At 40.8% G+C, this 19,591-nt stretch overlaps 1 protein-coding gene across 1 annotated transcript in view; it reads right to left on the reverse strand.

Annotated features, from left to right (window-relative positions):
* Nucleotides 1–203: 203 nt before the first annotated feature.
* dipk1c (divergent protein kinase domain 1C) overlaps nucleotides 204–19,591 on the reverse strand; it is a 44,885-nt gene continuing 25,497 nt past the window's right edge. Inside the window, exons 4-10 of the mRNA XM_084566503.1 lie at nucleotides 12,058–12,261; nucleotides 11,926–11,979; nucleotides 11,682–11,848; nucleotides 10,317–10,620; nucleotides 4,802–4,966; nucleotides 1,960–2,034; nucleotides 204–1,529 (exon numbers count right to left, since the gene is read on the reverse strand). Of these exons, the coding sequence (XP_084422629.1) occupies nucleotides 1,326–1,529; nucleotides 1,960–2,034; nucleotides 4,802–4,966; nucleotides 10,317–10,620; nucleotides 11,682–11,848; nucleotides 11,926–11,979; nucleotides 12,058–12,261 (1,173 nt within the window). The 3' untranslated portion in view covers nucleotides 204–1,325. The remainder of the gene's footprint in view (nucleotides 1,530–1,959; nucleotides 2,035–4,801; nucleotides 4,967–10,316; nucleotides 10,621–11,681; nucleotides 11,849–11,925; nucleotides 11,980–12,057; nucleotides 12,262–19,591) is intronic.

Genomic DNA, 19,591 nt, shown 5'->3' on the forward strand with positions numbered 1-19,591 from the left:
TTGCCGTAGCATAATCAGCTCTCAACGGAGAAACTCTAGAAAAAAAAACGTAGGCTGGGAAGTTGCTCTGGCCTCCAAGGTGGGGCAGCTGGTCGGACCTCGATAACATGGCCTCCACTCCCTGCTCACTTCTGCACACTCAGGTTTCAACGTGGCAGCACCCATTTCCACCGTATTTTAGCTTCACTTCTGTACCACAGGAGGAAGACCTATGTGCTGCACACTGTCGGCCCTCTGCTTGTTAAACAAGCAGCGTCCTCTGAATTTACTGGATGAATCAGGGAAGCAGAATGCATTCATTAGAGATTTTATTATGAAAGATCTCCTACATTTACTCTATTTACAGAAAATGTTTCATTGCTGCATGTCGGAGTTAAGGTGATGACTGCAGAGGTGAACACAGAAGCAAAAGAAGATCTAAAGTTCGGGAAATCTATGTCTGTGGTACAAGGGATGGTCCGCAGTGAAAATAAATGAGCTTTAAAATGTTGTGGCTGTGTCTCAGTGTTGTACAGGTAACTGGTTTCTGCTTTTTCAGGTGAATTTCTGGTTGTTAAATGTGTACTCACTGTGCCAACGCAGGACTGGCTCTTATCATCTCATCAAACTATCACGGACGTTAGTGTGTTTCCCAAGTCTATTGTTTGTGTTATAAAGCATAAATTCAGGTTTATGGAAGTTTATATTCAGTGAAATCATTCAAGGATTGCAGCTTTCGTTAGTCTGTATCAACTATCTGCCTTCAAAAAGTCAAAATAGAATAAAGTGGCAAATAGTAGGTGGAAGCACAAGAGCACCTCCAGTACAGTGTCAAGCTGAAGTCATTAGACAGTTAGTTAACTACAAAGTAGTTTTCTGTGTGTGTTGTGTGTGTGTGTGTGTCTCTCACTTTTATCTACGTGTGTTTTCTTCCCTTCAAATGAGAAAAATAACTTTTTTCTAAATCTCACTGAGACTAACTGGTTGAGTGAAGAATAAATCTGATGCTGCGTTCACGCACAAAAGAGTAAGAAGCTACGACTCATTTTCAACGGATGCTCAGACACACTTTGACCCCGACTCATGCTTGGCTTTTTTGTCAGTTCTGTGGCTTGTAGTGTGAACGCAGCCCCAGAGGATCCATGTGCAGTGAATGTGAAAACAACTGAGGCGTCATTCAGCTCTCTGTCTTCAGTCCTCGTCTGAACGTTTTCACTGTGGCAAAATTCAAAGGGGTTCACTGGTGTAGAGCCAGAAATGATCTGGGAACACGTTTTCTGTACACGTTCATGACCTCAGCAGGGATCCATCTTTCAGTCCTCTGGAGAGACTTTCCCTTCGCCTCCTCAGAAGTTCAGTGCAGTGTGGGTGTGCCCTTTTCCCTCAGAGGCCCCTCCTCCTTCAGCTGAAGACCCTCCCTCCTGGAGGAGTCGGTTTATGATGCTGAGGAGACGCTGATGGACGTCCCCGCCTCCTGGTCCGTCCTCCCCTCTCTCCTCCACGCCGCCATCTGTTTCTGAGCACTCCTGCACCGCTCGCTGCAGCTCCACCTGAAAGAGTAAAGCTGATCAATCGAAATGATAGTTTCTTAATCCCCGCTCTGAGCCATATTATATCTTTCTACATCTGTTCCACATTTTTACCTGGAAAAGGAGTCAGTTCTTGGATTTCATTGACTTTTTTGTTCGGTAAAAGATTTCTTGTAAATCTTTTCCAGAGATTCTAATTTGGTGACAACTTTATGATTTTTGGAGTGTAGAACTAAAACGTGCTTGGCGTGAAATTCAAGTAAACAAGTCTAACAAAGGCCACATGAAATGGGTCCATCTGTTTCACTGGAAATGTTTAAACAAAGTCAGAGAAAACAGATTTTTGTAGTTTGTGGCAAACCTTTTTGCAGTTTGAAAATAAGCTCTTTATATATACAATACCTTAGTTTGTCGTCTGTCGTCTACGTTAAAAAAAGCAATTAAATCTAACCTGCAGAGGAAGACCTGCTTTGGCCCCGAGCAGTGTGGGAGAAAACCATGGCCTGAAGATCTTCTCGCAGATCACCTGCAGAGAAGAATTCAATTTTATTTATATAGCGTCAATACCAATACAAATCGTCTCAAGACGCTTTACAAAAACCCGGTCTGAAGCCCCCAGAGCAAGCCTGAAGGCGACGGTGGCAAGGAAAAACTCCCTTTTAACAGGAAGAAACCTTGAGCAGAACCCAGCTCATATGGAGGGACCCATCTGCCTAAGGCCAGCCGGGTACAGACAGAAGAAGAAGAAGGAAAGAAGACGTTGTAAATAAAATGACAGGTGTAAATGTAGAAAAAAAAGAGAGAAAGGAAGAGGATGAAGTGATTTAAGATGTGAAATAGAAGAGGGGTCAAGGTCAGATCACAAATTAGAGTCTCAACTCAGTTTAATGGGTTAGGAAACGCAAAAAAACTTCACCGGGAAATAGGATGAAGAGTGTAGTTAAAACGAAGTGGAGAGGACAGAAAAGAAGAGAGCTGTTTGGAGGACAAAAAGATGAGCAAGGAAGATCAGGGAAGTGTGAGTTAGTTAAAAAATCAGAAGAAGATGGGGTAGCTGAGTCTGAAGGTGATCTGATCGCTCCGTCATTATGCAGATGACGCCTCGCTTTTCATCACCAAACGAAAAACACACCGAGTTAAGAAAGACAATGACTTCTTTCTCTAAGGAGATGACTGACAGGCTGGGGGTCATCACAGGTCGTCCCCAGGAGACACCTGTGGAGCCTCAGATCAACCAATAGGAGAGCAGCATGTCCTCCACATGTCATCAGCCCCGGCCTGCTCCGTGGCGGTGTCCGGCCTTCACTCATCTTCGTTTTCCTTTCCTCTTTTATTCTCTCCGTCTTTGTTCTTCACTTCCTTTGTGATTTTGCATTTTCCACCTTCTTCTGTTTCTGTTCGTCACATCTTTTCTTTTTGCATTTTTAACTCGTATGTTGTGCTTTGTGTTATTTTCAAGCTTTTGTCTTTTCTTCTCTCTTCTTTTCCACTTCCTCTCCTATTATATATCTATAAATCTAGTCTACATTTTCGCCTTTCCCCATCTTATGTTTGTTTGCTGTGGATTTTGTTTTCTGTTGTTTTCTTCACTTCTCATCATTATTTTAAATCCCTTTTTGTCGCCTTCATCTTCGTCGTCTGTTTCACCAGTTTTCCTATTCTGAATTCTGAATCTTTCGCTGCTATGTTTGTGCATCACCTCGGGAGAACAGCTTCCGTCCGTCTCATATTCATTCATTCTGCTCTGATGAATGCACGGATCTTGTATCATACGACATGCGATACAAGAGCTGGCAGGGTGATGAGAGTCTGTTGTCATGGTGACGGCAGTGGTGACAGGGATGCACGGCGTTTTGTGTCGGAGGCCGCGCTTAAGATCGGCAGGACAGAGTCTCATCTGAAGATTCCAATTATTATTATTATTATTATTGTTATTATTATTATTATTATTATTATTATTATTATTATAACTATAACTATTAGAGTTCTTGTTGTCAGTAATATTGTTGTTATTTTTAAATACTACTACTACTACTACTACTAATAATAATAATAATAATAATAATATAATTCTTATAATAATTATAATAAAATATAATAATAATTATGTTATTAGTTTTTTTAGTTCTAGTGTTAAGAACTAGGTTTTTAATAATTTCGTATCAAAGAAGGTATTGATATGATTAATGCAAAAATGTAATACTAATAACTTTGTGTTTTTTAAGTTAAATAGTTAAAATGGCTTAATTTGTGATGAAACTATTATTACTTATAATTAAAGACTAAAAAATAAGTATTGTCTCAATTTGCAGACATGCAAGTTGCAAAATTAAAAATAATGCCAAAGTAAAAACTCCAAACTAATTACAAGATTAATGAACATTTTTTTGTTTTTTTTTATGTGAATGAACCCAGAATAATTTTGATTATTTATATTTGTTTGTATTTTTTCACCAATAAACTGAAGCATTTATTCTTTAAATGATCATTTTTTACAGGGTTTTATTGATCCATTAAAACCAAATCATATTAAACATAACAAAAGAGTGATAAATTACCTTCTATTTTATGAAATCTAACAAAACACAATAAAACTAAAATGTCTCTTTAATCCACTCTGGAACATTAAGCCCCCTACAGTGGTTTCTAAGTAAACATCTTTTCATTTTAAACTGGTACAGGTTCATACTCCTCTCTTTTGAGTGGTAATTATCATTCCACAGAGTTTTTTTTTTTTTTCTTTTTTTCACGCATGCAATTAAATGCTGTGAAAGATTGATCACCCCTGTGATTTTTCAGCCGCCTTACTGAGGAGTGAGGAGGATATACCAGGCCTCAGAGGTTTAGATTTTCAGTCAGGGCAACGGGAGAAAAAAACCTCCAGAAAAGCAGATTATTATGGACAATAAAAATGAACGAAAAGAAAACACTTATTTATTTATAGCAGCCTGAACCAGCTTTGATTTTTCATTTACTTAATCAACCAAATTAAATGTTAAACACTCTAAATGAATCACTTTAACTGAACACTTAAAATGCAACATTTACTTTTTACACTGCTGCAAATAAATAACACACAATGGAAACGTTTACATTCAAGTGTTTTTCTTAAGTACCTTTAAATGTCAGTGCTTTAAAATGAAATGAAAAGCAAGAATAACATAAATAAAGAATTAAACAGCAGCAGAAGTCTAAATGTGATGACAATACTTTTTTTAGATGCCAGTTATAACTTTAGTGGAGTGAAAGTGTGAAGTGAGATTTGTGAGCTGCCCCATCAGGCCCAGTCTCACCTGCAGGTTGCTGTTCCTGCGGCGGGGGCTGCACCTGCGTTTGCTCAGGTTACACCTGGACGAACAGTCGAAGAAGTTACAGTCGTCGTCGCTGCTGCAGTTCTGGTCCAGGATGTCCCTCATCTTCGGCTCAAAGAATGCCATGTCCACGTCGATGGCCACCACCTGCACCACAGACACAGACGGGAACTGTGTTCAGGTTTATTAATCTCCTCAGGTTTTAAGTATAATTAAAGTTTATGCAAAATATATGCATTTTTGCACATTCACAGAAGGTCATTTGATATATTCTGTTTATACCATTTACAGTTTATAAATTAGTTACGATTTAAATGATCAATTTGGAATTCATGGTTTATTCTGAGGTTTATTGTAAATAATATTATAAAAAGAATGTTACCTGTTTATACAGTAAATGAACAGTTAATATTTAAGTTTAAAAAAATATTTAAATATTTAAGACAAAAGTACATAATATATATACTTAATATTTTTGTTTTACATGTTTTTACTAGTCTTAAATCCCAAATGTTACAATCTCTCTCTCTCTCTCTCTGTATATATATATATGTGTATATATATATATATATATATATATATATATATATATATATATATATATAGATAGATAGATAGATATTACAAAAACTGTAGTTGTACAAATTAAGTTGTAAAAATTAAGTGAAAAACGTTGAGGTGTCTTTTAGGATTTTAGGGGATCAGAATGCCAAAGAATCCAGTTAATATAGTTTTATTATTTGTTGTGTGGTTTTAAAGGCTGCTCTGCTGAAGTGAAGAGAAGAGAAGTGAAGTCCGTAGCTTGAATGCTCAGCCTGAGGTCAGGATTTTCCAGCTGTATCTTCTCATGTCTCCGTCTGTCTTTTCCACTTGGATGTCTCTCTGCTGTGCTGTTTAACACTCTAACAGGCAGAAAATGTGCTGCTTCCCACTGAAGACGCAAATCTCAAAAAAATATGTCACAAATAATTTGTTAATTCCTGAGACACCAGGAGGACGTAGTGGATTTATCTGGGACTACTTTCAGATGCGGATTGATCCACATTCACCAGTGTTTGTAGTGTGTATTCAGACAGAATCTAAATAAACTAGTAATGAACTAGCCTGGAAGCCAGACCATGAGATAAACTCAAATCAGTTTTTAGATGGCAAATTAAATTAATTAATTAATGTTCATTTAGGCAAAGAGCAGGTTAAAATCACCAGTAACTTTTGGGTACTTTATGGTTAAAAGTTAACACAAAGGGCAGAAATTCATAAAGCATAACCAGTGTTTAGAACCAGTAATGTTAAGAGGTTAAATATGTAAGTGTTAGTAAGCGTCTATTTTCCCTCAGTAAAGCTACTGATGAGGAAAGATAACTTGCAGTATTATTTTTCCCCATATCCAGGGGTGTAACACCCACAGAATTGTTGGGAGGACAATCTGTGTGCAGAGGACCTGTTTTTTCTAATGAAATCCAGATGGAGTGTTAGTAGACTCTGATTCTTCAAGAAGTAAGTCTGGCTTTGCCTCAACGAATGTTTCCTTTAAAACTGATTGGGACTGACCCCATGTCAGTTCCCAACCTTTTTGTTTTTTCGTGTGTACCCCTTGGACTTCTTTGTCCATGACCATGACTACCCTTAACCTATACATGTCAAAGACTCTTCTTATAAAACTGATTATGAAATTAAATTATTTTAATGTCCAATGTCAATACAAAGACATTCTTCTCAGAACACTATTGTTATTATTGTAAGTACATACGTACTTTATTGTAAATAATAATTCAGCAATTATTAATTTAAACTCAAAGTCGAGATAAAAAAACAAAACAGAATAAATAGTATTCTGCCTGACTTTAATATAAAAATAAATAGAAGCTACTCTTACCATTACCAAAAGGAAAATGAAAACCATTGGAATTACTCCATTTTGAAACAGAAATCTCTACTTGTGTTGATTAACTTTTACCGGATATGTTATGTTCAAAACGAACTAAATAAAAATAATTCTTCTGTATATGTAAAACTTAGAGAGGCCCGGGAGGGACAAAAAAATGAAAACTCACGAGAAAGTTCATTTATTTACTGGTCGGTCATTTGGCCAAGTTGAACCTAGGAGGAGGACTTGCAGCAGTTCCTGTGGTCAGACCTCAGTTAAGTCCGTCTGGTCAGAGTACACTTTACGTCGAGTGCGTTGGTATTCTCTTCAGATGTCTTACACTTATATGGAAACAGTGCCTTTTGAAAAGCACTGATTTTATGTATTTGTATTTCAGACCAATCTCAAAATAAAACTCAGTGAAACTCCATTGTTGACATGTCCTTGGTGTCCAGCTGAGCTGGAAGTAAATCAGACGCTTTTGCATGATCTCGCAAAAGTTTCTTGGGAGCTCGCAAAACTGGTTACAGTCTAACCAACTGTGATAACCAGCCATGGCCAATTAGGTGTCCCCTCAGTAACAGGTGGACGATGTGTAAACTTTATATACTTTAGGCTACTAGCAACTATTTAATAGTTAGTTGACTGGTGTAGAGTTTAGGTTTTAATAGGAACATCTGTGGGTGGTGTCTTTACTCTATCATGTACTGAATGAGTGTTTCTTGAGTCCAAGGAACCTCGTCACATTCCTCCCGTGAAGTTTCGCCAACTACAACATTTTTGTGCTAGTAAAGTTGGTCTGGAGTAATGGTAAATGGCCTTGCTTTTATATAGCGCTTTTCTACCTATTGGTTCTCAAAGCGCTTTACAATCATAGACACATCAACCCATTCGCTCACACAAGCACACACACATTCACACACCAGCGCCACGCACTGGGAGCAACTGGGGGTTCAGTGTCTTGCTCAAGGACACTTCGGCATGTGGCACATTCCGGGGATTGAACCGCTAACCCTCTGGTTCGTGGACAACCCGCTCTACCTACTGAGCCACAGTCTATCTGGTGATTATGCTCCAGCAAAGATCTGCCGGGCCAATCACAGTGTTGTGGTGATGGACAGAAGAGTAACAGAGATGTAAACATACACGTCATCTGAGAGTCATGGAGTTAATTAGTTTACATGTAAATGGCTCTGATTGGTTGGAGGACCGTCCAGTTGATGCAGAGGCGTTTTTTTCTCTGTATCAGTTTAAACACAGCCCATAATAAAATCTGTTTCCCAGATGTCACCAGACCCTGATCCCGATAAGCCAGGCTAGTAGTGAACATGTCAGTGTTAATAGAGAAAAAAATCGATCTGGTAGCAGCTTCATGGATTTTGTTCCGATATGTTTTGTGAAAGAAGTAGAAGCTGCAGACAAACCTTGTTCTGGTTTCTTGGGAACATTTTGGCCTTTTATTTGCCATGTTTTTACAGCTCTGGCATTATAAACAGAGAGCTGTTAAATGTATTGATGTCAGCACATTGACAGGAACATCTCTAATCCCTGTTAATACTGTGAGAACAGTAACAATCCTCTGGTTTACATGACATTTGTTAGAGCTACAAACACCTATTTCAGTTTCCCTGGTCTCTGGTAATGACTAAGCTGATTAAATAGTTTGGACTGAGCCGTGATTGTTGGCTGGAGGCCTGACGTGGCATTGAATTAATGACAGTCTGCTGTAAACCATCTGATAACGCTGCCGACAACCTCCACTTTACTTTCTCACAAACTCTGATTTGTTGCTGAAGGAAAGTTTTCTTTGGCAGACTGATTATTTAACAGCTAAAATAAAAGAAACGTCAAACAGCAACAGATGATAGTAAAAGACAAATGTGCCAGTTTGAGAAAGCCGAGTGTGATGAGATTAACTTTGAGGTGAAACAGGAGTACAGGAGTATTCTTTTGTCATCCTCTGTTCTTTGTTCCCTGACTTTGTGTTTCTCACAAGAGCATCAAACATGGAGAATCTAAATCTGAAAAAGCATGTTGTGAGGAATTAAAACAATTTTTGAAACTGTTAAAAAAAATAAAATAAAATCTTTAGTAGGGGTCGAACAACTAAGGATTTTTTTAAGTCCACAAATATGTGTTGAAAGTGAGTCAACATCGACTAGTCACACACAAAAACAGACTGACTTCAGTAACGCTTTGCAACAGTGAAATCTATAATCTTGATCTGGATACATATTGTAGCGTTTTAAACAAAAGAAGCTATGGATGTTATTCTGCAAGGTAACTGGAGGCTTGAACAAGGGCTACTGTTAGCTGCAGACCACATCAACACCATACCTTCAGTCTGACACTTGTAATATGCGGCTCGGCAACAAAAAAACAAAAACAAAACAAAAAAACATATGAGCTTATTAATGTCAGGTTTCTGCTCTCTCTTTTCTGTCTCTCCGCGGCTGGCTATAGGCAGATGGGTCCTTCCATATGAGCTGGGTTCTGCTCAAGGTTTGCCACCGTCGCCTTCAGGCTTGCTCTGGAGGTTTCAGGCTGGGTTTTGTAAAGCGTCTTGAGACGATTTGTATTGTTATATAAATAAAACTGAATTGAATTGAATTAATACTGTGCCCTGCAGATATGCACAGCCTATATAAATCGGCATGGTCAGTAGCATTTAATTGCATGTTGTAAAATAATATAATGTAGCCAGGATAAAAAAAAAGCGGTACATCTCCCAAGTCTTTTCTGTGTACAGAAGCTAAAGGTCTAATGACTTCAGACAATGAAATTTAGCGGCTTATTCTTGATTTACTGCCTCATTATCACTGATACCGCATGACGTTTGGTGAAGTTGTTAACTGACTGCTGTCCAGAGGATTTGGACTGTTCCTCTGCTAGCACTGGCGGATGCCTTTTCACATATTCTGCATGTCATAGTAATATGGGCTTCATGCTTAGTGAAATATTTTCACGCACTTGATGAACCGCTGCTAGTTTGCTGCAATGACCCACTGGGCTCCTCACCTGTCTTCTCAGAGGCATGAGTGTGGTTATTGTCACGTGGTCGGGGACTAGTCAACTTCCTGCTTAAAGCGTCATGGCACAGCAGTGAAGTTGACCCTACTCTAAAGACATTTCGGAAACTTTATTGATTCTGTCTGAGTATCTAGCCCATAAAAACATGGATGCTCTGGTTCAGATGATCTGGCTTAAAGAGCTAGATTCTAATATGTCACGCTTCTCTAGATCAGCCTTCTCCTTTTATGTGAAATGATTCAATACAGACGTGAGTTTTAAAAGGTTTGCTTCAAAGAAAGATAAAAATTTGTATGGTTCGGTTAGAATGAGGTGTAAGTTAGGCTCCGGTTTAAGTTTGGGGTGAGTCAAAGAAAAAAACAACACCGTCTGACTTCCATCTGTGTTCTAATAGCTTTTCAAAAACATGTCTCTTTTATCTCTTTCCTCCTGGCTGGCTGCTTCGCTTTGATCCTGTTCATTATATTCTTAGACAGCATTAAGGCCATTCAGGGCTCCTCGCTGCTTTCTGTGAGTTCAAAGGATTAAGAGGAGGCAGAGGAGGGGGAGGAGGAGGAGGAGGAGGTGGCCGAGTGCTTTCAAAGTCAGATGAAAACTCACCGTCAGGTCCTTCCTGATGGCGAAGTTCTCCGGTTTGATGTCGCAGAGGTGCAGTTTGTGGGTGAAGTCGTTGTCGAAGTGCCACACCATGTCTAAGAAGCTCAGGGCGATGCGGTGCACCATCTCCCTGGCGCTCCACCGCCCCCTAGCACCGCCTGGATCATGCAGCCCAGAGACGGCCACCTCATCCAAGGAGAAGATGTTCTGGTCCCAGGCGTGTCCGGCCGACAGGAACTCCACGGCGTAGAAATGACCGCAGGAGCCCAACACCTGGGCCACGTGGGTGCTGAGGTCCTGCAGGACTCTGAAGAACAGAGGACAGAGACAAAGACATGAAAGGAATCGTTTCACCTGGATGGACATAAAAAGGCTAAAGTTTCGCCATAAACAACGAGTTGAGAAACAACCAGGGAGCATCGATGTGAGAAGCATCAGGTTCTGTGGCTGACAAATGAGTGCTAATCTTGCAGATTAACCTCACATCTACCACACCAACACAGAGTTCTTTATTTGTCACTGCAGGCCTCCAGATAAGTGGCCACTCACATCACCTCGCCTGCCCGCATTTATTTCAGGACGTGCTGGAGTTTTGGTTTCCAGCCTGTTGGTGCCTGTGCCCTCAGACTTTCTGTTCTCCTGCTCTGCACACAATCTTTGTGACATTTACAACTCTGGAATGATATCATTATGTCACACTTCAGTGCGCAGTCAACTCTAATGGCTTAATGATTTAAACCGCCATAAAACTGGATGACTTCTGCGGATCTTGTTGACACCCACCATGAGGTGAAGCAGTATGTCAATTTTATGCGCACGCACGCAAAGTTTTCTTGTTACTTTATACAATGTCTGGCATTGTTTGACATTTGGTCTCAGGACTATACTATTTTGATAGAGACAATTAAAGAAACGTAATGTGGAATGAATACAGCAGCATCCTGGGGAATGACCTGTAGACGTTACATTAATTAAAACCCATTGAGTTGATAGCATTTGTCAGAGTCACTCAAACACAGAGGCTGGCGACTGTCCAACAACACCTAAAGTCTTCTGTCCTCACTTCACTCGCAATTGAGCAGATATGTGAGGATATTGTAGGGTATCAGAGAATACAGTATGTGAGGGCATTTGAGGGTATTTCTGTATATTTCATGGTATTTCAGAGTATTTCAGATAAAATATTTCAGGATTTTTTTAAAGGACATTACGGGGTATTTAAGGAGTTTGGAATATTTCAGGGAATTTCAGGATAATTAGAGGTATTTAAGAATATTTCACAGTATGTTATGGTATTTCAGGATATTTCAGGGTATTTAAGGGTTATTTTAAGGTTATTCCAGGGTTTCTGGGTTTTTCCAGGCGTACCTGAGAAAGGTGTACTCCTCCTGCTGCAGCAAGGACCAGAGAGAGGCCAGCTCTGCTCTGGAGTAACTCTTGTCTCTGTTTTGTAGCTTCTTCCCCCAGAATCCGTCCATTGAGCTGTTGTATGCTACTTCCTTGCCTTCCTCAGACAGACCCAAGGAGTTCCGTACCTGAGGTCAGAGGAAAAAAGGAACTTCGCAATTTTGCAAGACAAAAGTTGTGATTGCACCAGACTAATAGAACTTACTTCCAGTGTGGCATAATAAACTACGTCCAGAGGGGAGAGCTCCTCTGCTGTGTCCTGCCAATGAAATGAGACCAGTTATTTTAGATTCAGCTGATCATCCCAAACGGACAGGACATGAAGCAGAGACATCACCTGGTAGTCCAGTATTCCCAGTGGCTCGTAAGAGGAGAAATTCTCCAGTTTGGACTTGAGGATGATGGGCTTTCCTCTCCAGTGCGCCTCGATCACCTTCTTGCCGTTTTCGTAGTACAGGCAGCGTTTGTACTCAACCAGGCCGAGCACACACAGATCCTCGCACATGTCCCCCGTCACCAAACCCTCGTCGAACTCCAGACACTGTTGGACATAGCAGAGGTATAAGGATCATGAACATGGCAGGACCGGCTTGTTATTTAATTCATCATAGAGAACAACTGTCTTATTTACATCATTCAATCTGACGTTGTCTTGTTAGATAATATGTGGAGGATTTTACTTTGAGCTGACATGTGACTGTGACATGTCTATACTATAACCCACTTTAAATTCTGTCTGATTTCTATCATATTGAAAAACCTTTGAACTTTTCATTCAGGTGTAAGACAAAATGGTGACCAAGAGATACCATCATGCCCAAAGAGCAATGCAATGCAAATAGACCCAACTCCCGTCTGGTAGTTAGGTAGTTTATTTGACTTAACTAGAGCAGATAAATCGGTGTGGTTGTTTTAGTTTTGCACTTGAGACTGTTTTTGTTGACTTGGCATCTGTCAGCACGGTTATCTGTCTGTTTATTTCTTCTCTCCAATGTTTCCCAGATGTTTTTCTTTCTTTTAGTCCTGTGATAACCTGAAGGAGATGATCCAATGATCTAAGTGGACACAGCAATGAGCAAACGCAACACACACGTCCTGTACGTCTGGACAGCTCAGTGTCCAGAGGTGTGAGGGACGAGGCCGAGGATCAGCGCCACTCTGGAGCAGGATTACACAGCTAATCCTCGCTCTGCCCACATTCCAACACAAACATCAGTCAACGAGGAGCTCAGAGGATAAACCCAGATGTCAGACACCTGCTGGACTCTGAGTCAAGAAGAAAAACATTTGGGAACACTTTGTGGGAAAACTCAGTTGCAGTGAATAAAAGTTCCTGCTTAAATGTTGGTAGACTGGAAGAAATCAGGAGACGTTTGACTTTTTTTAAATCTTGTAGAGATTTAAAACGTTTATACAGTTTGCAGTTTATAGGCCTTCAGCAAGGAAGCTGCAGACACATTCCAGAGATCATACAAACCTCTGCATCTTATCTAAAATCACAGCTATCACAGCTGAGCTTGTTTGAGTTTTCTTGAAGGCGTTTCCTCCAAGTCTTCAGTTTTAAATCACTGGTGGGGAGTTTAGGTTTTTATCAAGAACATTTGAGGGCAACAGTAACGTTTAAGTACGTGTGGCATAACCTTCTTCATGTATTGACAGGATAAAGCCGTACAACCTGGCTTGGTAAGGTTGAGTAGAGCTGCAGGAGTAAAAACAGGCTTTGTGAAAAGCCCAGCATGGGTGTGGCTGTTTATGGCTAACGACATCTGAAGCCAGAATTCTGTTATGGTGGGTGGATGAAACAGAGAAGAAACTATCAAAGGTAAACAGGAAGATGAAACTAATGGAGGTATACCAGAAAAGTCCAAACTAGAAAAGTAGAGAAAACTCAAAACGTACTTCTGTCCATCACCACATAGAGTGCGCCCAAATTATTTGATTGGTTTGGCAGATCTTTGCTGACGGACATCCTGGATGTCCTCTGTCTTATATTTTGGAATTACTCACTGTAAATTCTGTAAATCAGCTCTTTGCATGCATGTCTGTGGAAGGACTCAGGGATAGACTAAAACATAATGAGCGTTGTGTTTAATGAGGAAGTCACTGACTATTATCTTTATTGTTTTAATGGAACAGTAGAAGAACAAAAAGAAAAAAACCCTCAAAATTACAGGCTTGAAACCAGTTCAGTTACATGAAAGTGCTTGCTGAATGGTGGATTTATTTGCAGAGGTAATATTTATCTGCATCAATTGAGTTCCCCTCCTGTACTGGATGAGTCGCAGGCAGAGGTCTGAGAAACCCCAGAGCTCTTTAAAATCTATGAAGGCATGAAAATATAGATGTACAGTGGTTTCAGTTCAGTGCATGACGCCAAAAGGAGGTAACGTGAGTCCTGGTTAAAGAGGCAGGAAGTGCAATAGACAGACATGTGAGATGAGGACAAGCTAGTGGAGGGCAGACAGATATGACGGGCAGGTATGCAGACAGGCTTAATTGGCCTGAGAAAGAGACGCTGATGAAAGCTGATAACAGCCGAGCGATGACGAACAAGCCTCCATCTTTCCGACAGTTAATCTGTTGAAGTGAAGAGTTTAGATCATGTGGATAGTTAGCCTTTCATCTGTTTGAGTCAAAAATATCTGCAGATGGTCGATAAATCCAGACGAGGTTGAATCTCAACATCTGAGAGTGGAGCACATTCTTCCTGCTTGATATGAACTGTTTTCACTTGAAGAACAACATGATCAGTGTTTGAGATCAGAGCTGAACTGTTTCCATGGAGACTAAATCAAATGATCTGATCAGATATATGTGTTTACACCAAAACATGAATCATAGAACTTTACAGACAGAACTGTAGTGCTTCTGCTGCTGTGGAGCATCAAATCAGGAGGAGGAAGAGGAGGACAAGGACAAGGAGAGGGACGAAGAAGAAGAAGCATAAAGATGAAGAAGGAGAAGAAGGAGGAGAAGAAAAGGAAAAGAGGAGGAGAAGAAGGACAAGAAGTAGTATTTCCTCCAACCCTGAATTGATTCATCCTTTCAAACACTTGTTTTAACAACTACTGGTTTTGCTACCTCCATGTTTCTGTCCCTCTGAAACTCCTTACCTGATGTTTACCCCATGTGGAGCAGACATGCTCAGAAAGAATGGATTTATTCCAACCAGAGAGAAACCAGCAGTTAGTAAAGATTTAGAAAGATTCAAAGTTTGAGATTTGCTTTGTGAGTTACTTGCGCCACAAACCATTTCTATTAAAGACTAAATAAAGTAATAATGGAAAAAAAGAATGTTGGTTTGCCTTAATGTTGAGAGAGGACCTGATGGAAACAGTCTGAGGAAAGCTACCAACATCTCATAACTGAAGTGGTTCTATACAGAGGAATGGGCTAAAATCCCCCAACCCCCCCGAGCTGCTGCAGAAGACTGATCAGTAGTCACTGGAAATGTTTAGTTGCTCTTTCTGCTGCACAGTGGGTTCACACCAGATACTGAATACTAAGGTTCTTTCACACCTCACAGATGATTCATTTTCTTGAATAAACAAATGCACACTTATAATACTTATGTTTATATTTCGGCTCTTGTTGCCTTCTGTGAAAATCAGCTGATGTTTTGAGTCACTGAGGCAGAAATGTAGAAAATTTGAAAAGGTGCAAATAATTTTGAGCAGCACTGTATGTAGGACACGGACGGGAAACTATTGCTTCACTGCTTGGTGGCTTGAAACAACCACAAGTAGGTGAGTTTAGTTTTTAGGGGTGGCAGTTCCTCATTGGTTAACTTCAGTTGAATTTTACACCGTTGAACAAGTTATTACTTGCTGCAGAATTGCATGAAGGACACAAGTTGCAGCAAAACTACATCTGTGATGACAATGTGTCAAAAAAATGCAGAAAATACACAATCAAATGCCACCTGGTTTTCATAGCATATGGACATGACCCAAACGTGACAGAAGGCTGCAGCAAATGAAATCCAGTGCACGTACAGAGTCACTGCAGAAAACAGAGCAAGAGGAAGGCCAACATTCGTTGTCATTCCCCCAGCTCCTGTCACTGCAGCAGATGAACAGCATGTCATTTTACTTTACAATTGTATGTCTTTTTGTGTTCATAAAATATGATCATGCATTTGCACATTCAATGCAACTTTTTGCTCCAGAAGCAGAGGAATAAACTCTTTTTCTTTCTTTATAGACCCCTGATTCTGGCACTGCAGAAAAATCTATTGCAGAAATTCTTTTTTTCCCCGGTTTGAGGAATGATGAACTGTAGCATCTCGACTTACAGAACAAAGATTTCATTGATTTTTGTAGAGCATGTGTTCTCGTGAATCTCGCTCTCCTCCCTTAGATAAAACTTGGAAGTGTTTCTCCTTATCTAAATCTGTGTGCGTGTGTGTGCACGCACGTGTGTGTATGTGTTGATGGACTCAACAGGAGTGGGAGGGGAGGTGTTGAGTGTCAAAGGAGACTCTGCAATTATCGTCTCCCCTCCTCCTTTTTGAGTTTCAAATAGTTCCTGCTGTCTCTCATCACGATTGATACCCACTGTTGTGCTTGTGTGTGTGTACGAATGTGAGCTTTTTGGTTCTTTAACAAAATCGGGTGATAAAACTTGTAAGGTCATGATGACCATTTTGCGGCGGTTGAGTGTGCAGTGCTAGACTGGCGCATTGACAATATGAGTCTTGCATTTCAGGCGCGTTGCAACCGACAAAAAACAAAATTGTACATCAACTGGATAGTCCAATCAACCAATCAAAGCCACTTAGTTTGGGGCTCTGGGCGTTTATCAATACGCATTCTTGTCTTTTCTTGTGGACTTGTGAAAAGTCATCAGTCTCTGTCCAAGTACTGTTCCAGCTGAAAGTACCATCTGATCAAGTACGGCTCAAGGACGCATTGGGAGGTAATTACTTGGGACAGCCAGGTATCCCAGAATGCCTCTGGTGGGCATCATTTCTGTCCTCCAGAATCTGAATTAGTCATGTCCAAACTGGAGTTCGTGCATTTGATTGATAAACGGCCAAATTCAACTCCACAGCGCTCAGGTGATGTGTATGACTACACCGCTGTTACTCTTCTGTCCATCACCACATAAAGCCCACCCGAATGATTTGATTGCCCCAGCAGATCTTTGTATAATCAGCATAACCAGTTGATGACGAGGTACGACTGGCCTGTAGGCTAGTGCAGATGAGAAATTTTGTCTAGTTCTGGTTGTTGGTTGATTGGCTGATTTTTATGGTTTTGTGCTGACACCTGGTTGAAATGTTGATGCTGTAAACCTGCAGGTAATGTTTGTAAGTTGCAGCAAACTCAGAGCGTCTTTGAGTCAAAATGGTTGACGGACTTCCAGTGTGTAGTCCAACAGAGTGAAGTTGTCCTCTGTTTTAACCCGAACCCTGACGTCTCCTGAGGCTAACCAGGTTTAACTAACATGGGCCGCTATCAAGGTACAATATTAACCAGTGAGGTTCAGAGGTGCTTCTGCATCAGATCGACTTTATATTTTGACATGCACATCAGAAATTTAACAGCAAGTCGCAGTGACACAGATCTCAACTACAGCCTTCTTATACTTCGTGGTAGTTCAAGGACAATGAAGTGTCTTCTTCTTAATCCAACTTCTCTGAAGTACATTTCCTCATCCACATATCTCAGAAAACTCTGCCTCCTTCTGCCACTTACAAACCATCTACTCACTGTTGCAGGGATTTCAGTGAAAGAAACTGTTGTTCAACATGTATTAGCTCCAGCTCCACTTTTGGTTTGGTTTGAAATTCACACAGAAACTCAACAGAGCTGCCTAAAGTTTTGTGTAGTTGCAGAACGATGCAGACATACCACACTATGACATAAGCATGCCTTAGTAAGGTTCAATGTTTACCGTCATCATACTAAGCTAGGCCAATCTCGTCCTGACTGCAGTCAAGCCTCAACATCCACACACTAACAATTGACCTTTATATGCACCTTTTCATTTGTTGCTACATTCAAAGTGTTTCATGTGATCTAGAATTTTTTCCCTAGGACCATTACATGGCTGCACTCACAACCAGTTGTGACTCATAGAATCTTCAAAGGCATGGAAGCAGCAGGTTTTATCTCGTCCATCTGGAACACTGGTTCCTTCTTTTAAGAGGAAGGCGAGGATCTCTGAGTGAAGAAATTCTCCCTGCTGACTAGGACATCTGCAGACTCTGCTCGCCGAGCGCTGCAGCCTTCACATATCCTCTGTAATTCCCTGGATTTCCTCCTCCTTGCGTCACATCACAGTCTGCAGAAGCCTCAGTCCCAGTTCAGCCCTGCAGCCTGTAAACTTTCCCACTGGGCTGTTTAGAGAGGATCAGCTGCCATTCACTCCTGTTTCACTGTGTGAATGACTTTTGCCTCAGTAAGACGTGAGTGCATTTCCCGCAGTAAGGATGTGTGCCTTTCTGTGAAGTCAGTGAGCAGTCAGAGAAAGCTGAGACGTCTCGGATGGTCTCGTTCACGATGAAAGGCAGGCTTTGTTGTTCCACTCTCACCATTACATTCCATAATGGTAAAGCTCCAACACAAGAGGAACATTAAAGCTCTTTAATGACATTCCTGTGTGTACTGAGCTTGAAGGCCTCAGCCGGCCCAGCGCCTCGTGGAGAAAACTTCTGCGCACTGTGTGTCTGAACTTGCAGAGGTTGTAAAGAGCCTGGAGCGTTTCACTGGAAACTATTGGAACAGATTACAAATATTCTCCAGGAATATAGTCACTGCTGTTGAAAACAATTCTCCTCAAGTTAACTGCTGAACAGGCAGGCTCTGGATCCTGAACTAAAACATTTGCTACCCTGACAAAAGCTGAATGTAACACTACCTCAGTCACAGTAACTATGGACTTATGATCAGTGTCGTCCAGGTTTCAGTCTCACAGTTCGATGAGATGAATGAAGTAGGTGGCTGCGTCTCTTTGTGTTTCTTTGCGTCTTTCCGGTCGTTTTATGTTTCTTTAAGTTACTTTGCACCTGTTCCATGTTTCTTGTGGCCGTTTTGTGTCTTTCACGTTGTTGTGCGTTTTTTTATAGTTACTTTCTGCACCTCTTTGAGGTCCTTTCGTATCTCTTTGTAGTTGTTTGTGCCTCTTTGTAGCTGTTTTACATGCCCGTAGTTTTTCTTGCAATTCTTTATACTTGGCTTGCGTCTCTTGAGGGCCGTTTAGTGGGCTGGTGTTTTTTATTTTTTGCATCTCTTTGTAGTTTTCTTCTGTCAACTTTTGGTTTTGTGTCTCTGGGCGTTTTGTGTTTCCTAGAGTTTTTATTATTATTATTTTTTTTTTTTGGCTGTTCTGTCTGTTCTGTTTTACTTTATAGGATCTAAATTCCTGTAGTTTTGTGTTCAGTTAACGTGCTGTTCTGTAGCCAGCCCTGACCTCTGAACTGAGACTCGAAGGAAGAAGACTGACAGAAAAGTTTCCCATGCGAATAAATAAAAGTCACACTGAGTAAAAAGCATCAGCTCTAAAACAGGGGAAAGTGATTTGTCACTGGTGACAGGAGGTCAGAGGTCAGGTGCCGTAATGTACAGTATCCCTACGAGCCTGCAGTGTAAATCAACACCTCATAAGTGTTCTTATTGTGCTGGGCAGACGGAACAATGGTGTGATTTTTACAGCCTGTGGGGATGTTTGAGGTGTGGGCTGAATGACTTGTATTCACCACTGCATGATGTGAATCTGCACACACACACTCACGGGCACACACACACAGCGTGGGTGGACCGGATGACCTCAGGTCAGTTCACTGGAAGTGTAGGCTGATCTCAGAGCTGGTCCACGGATACAACGCACCACTGATTCCCTGCTAATGAACACCCACAGACATAGAT

The sequence above is a fragment of the Chelon labrosus genome (assembly GCF_963514085.1).
Source record: "Chelon labrosus genome assembly, chromosome: 18".
NCBI classification, from domain to species: Eukaryota; Metazoa; Chordata; class Actinopteri; order Mugiliformes; family Mugilidae; genus Chelon; species Chelon labrosus.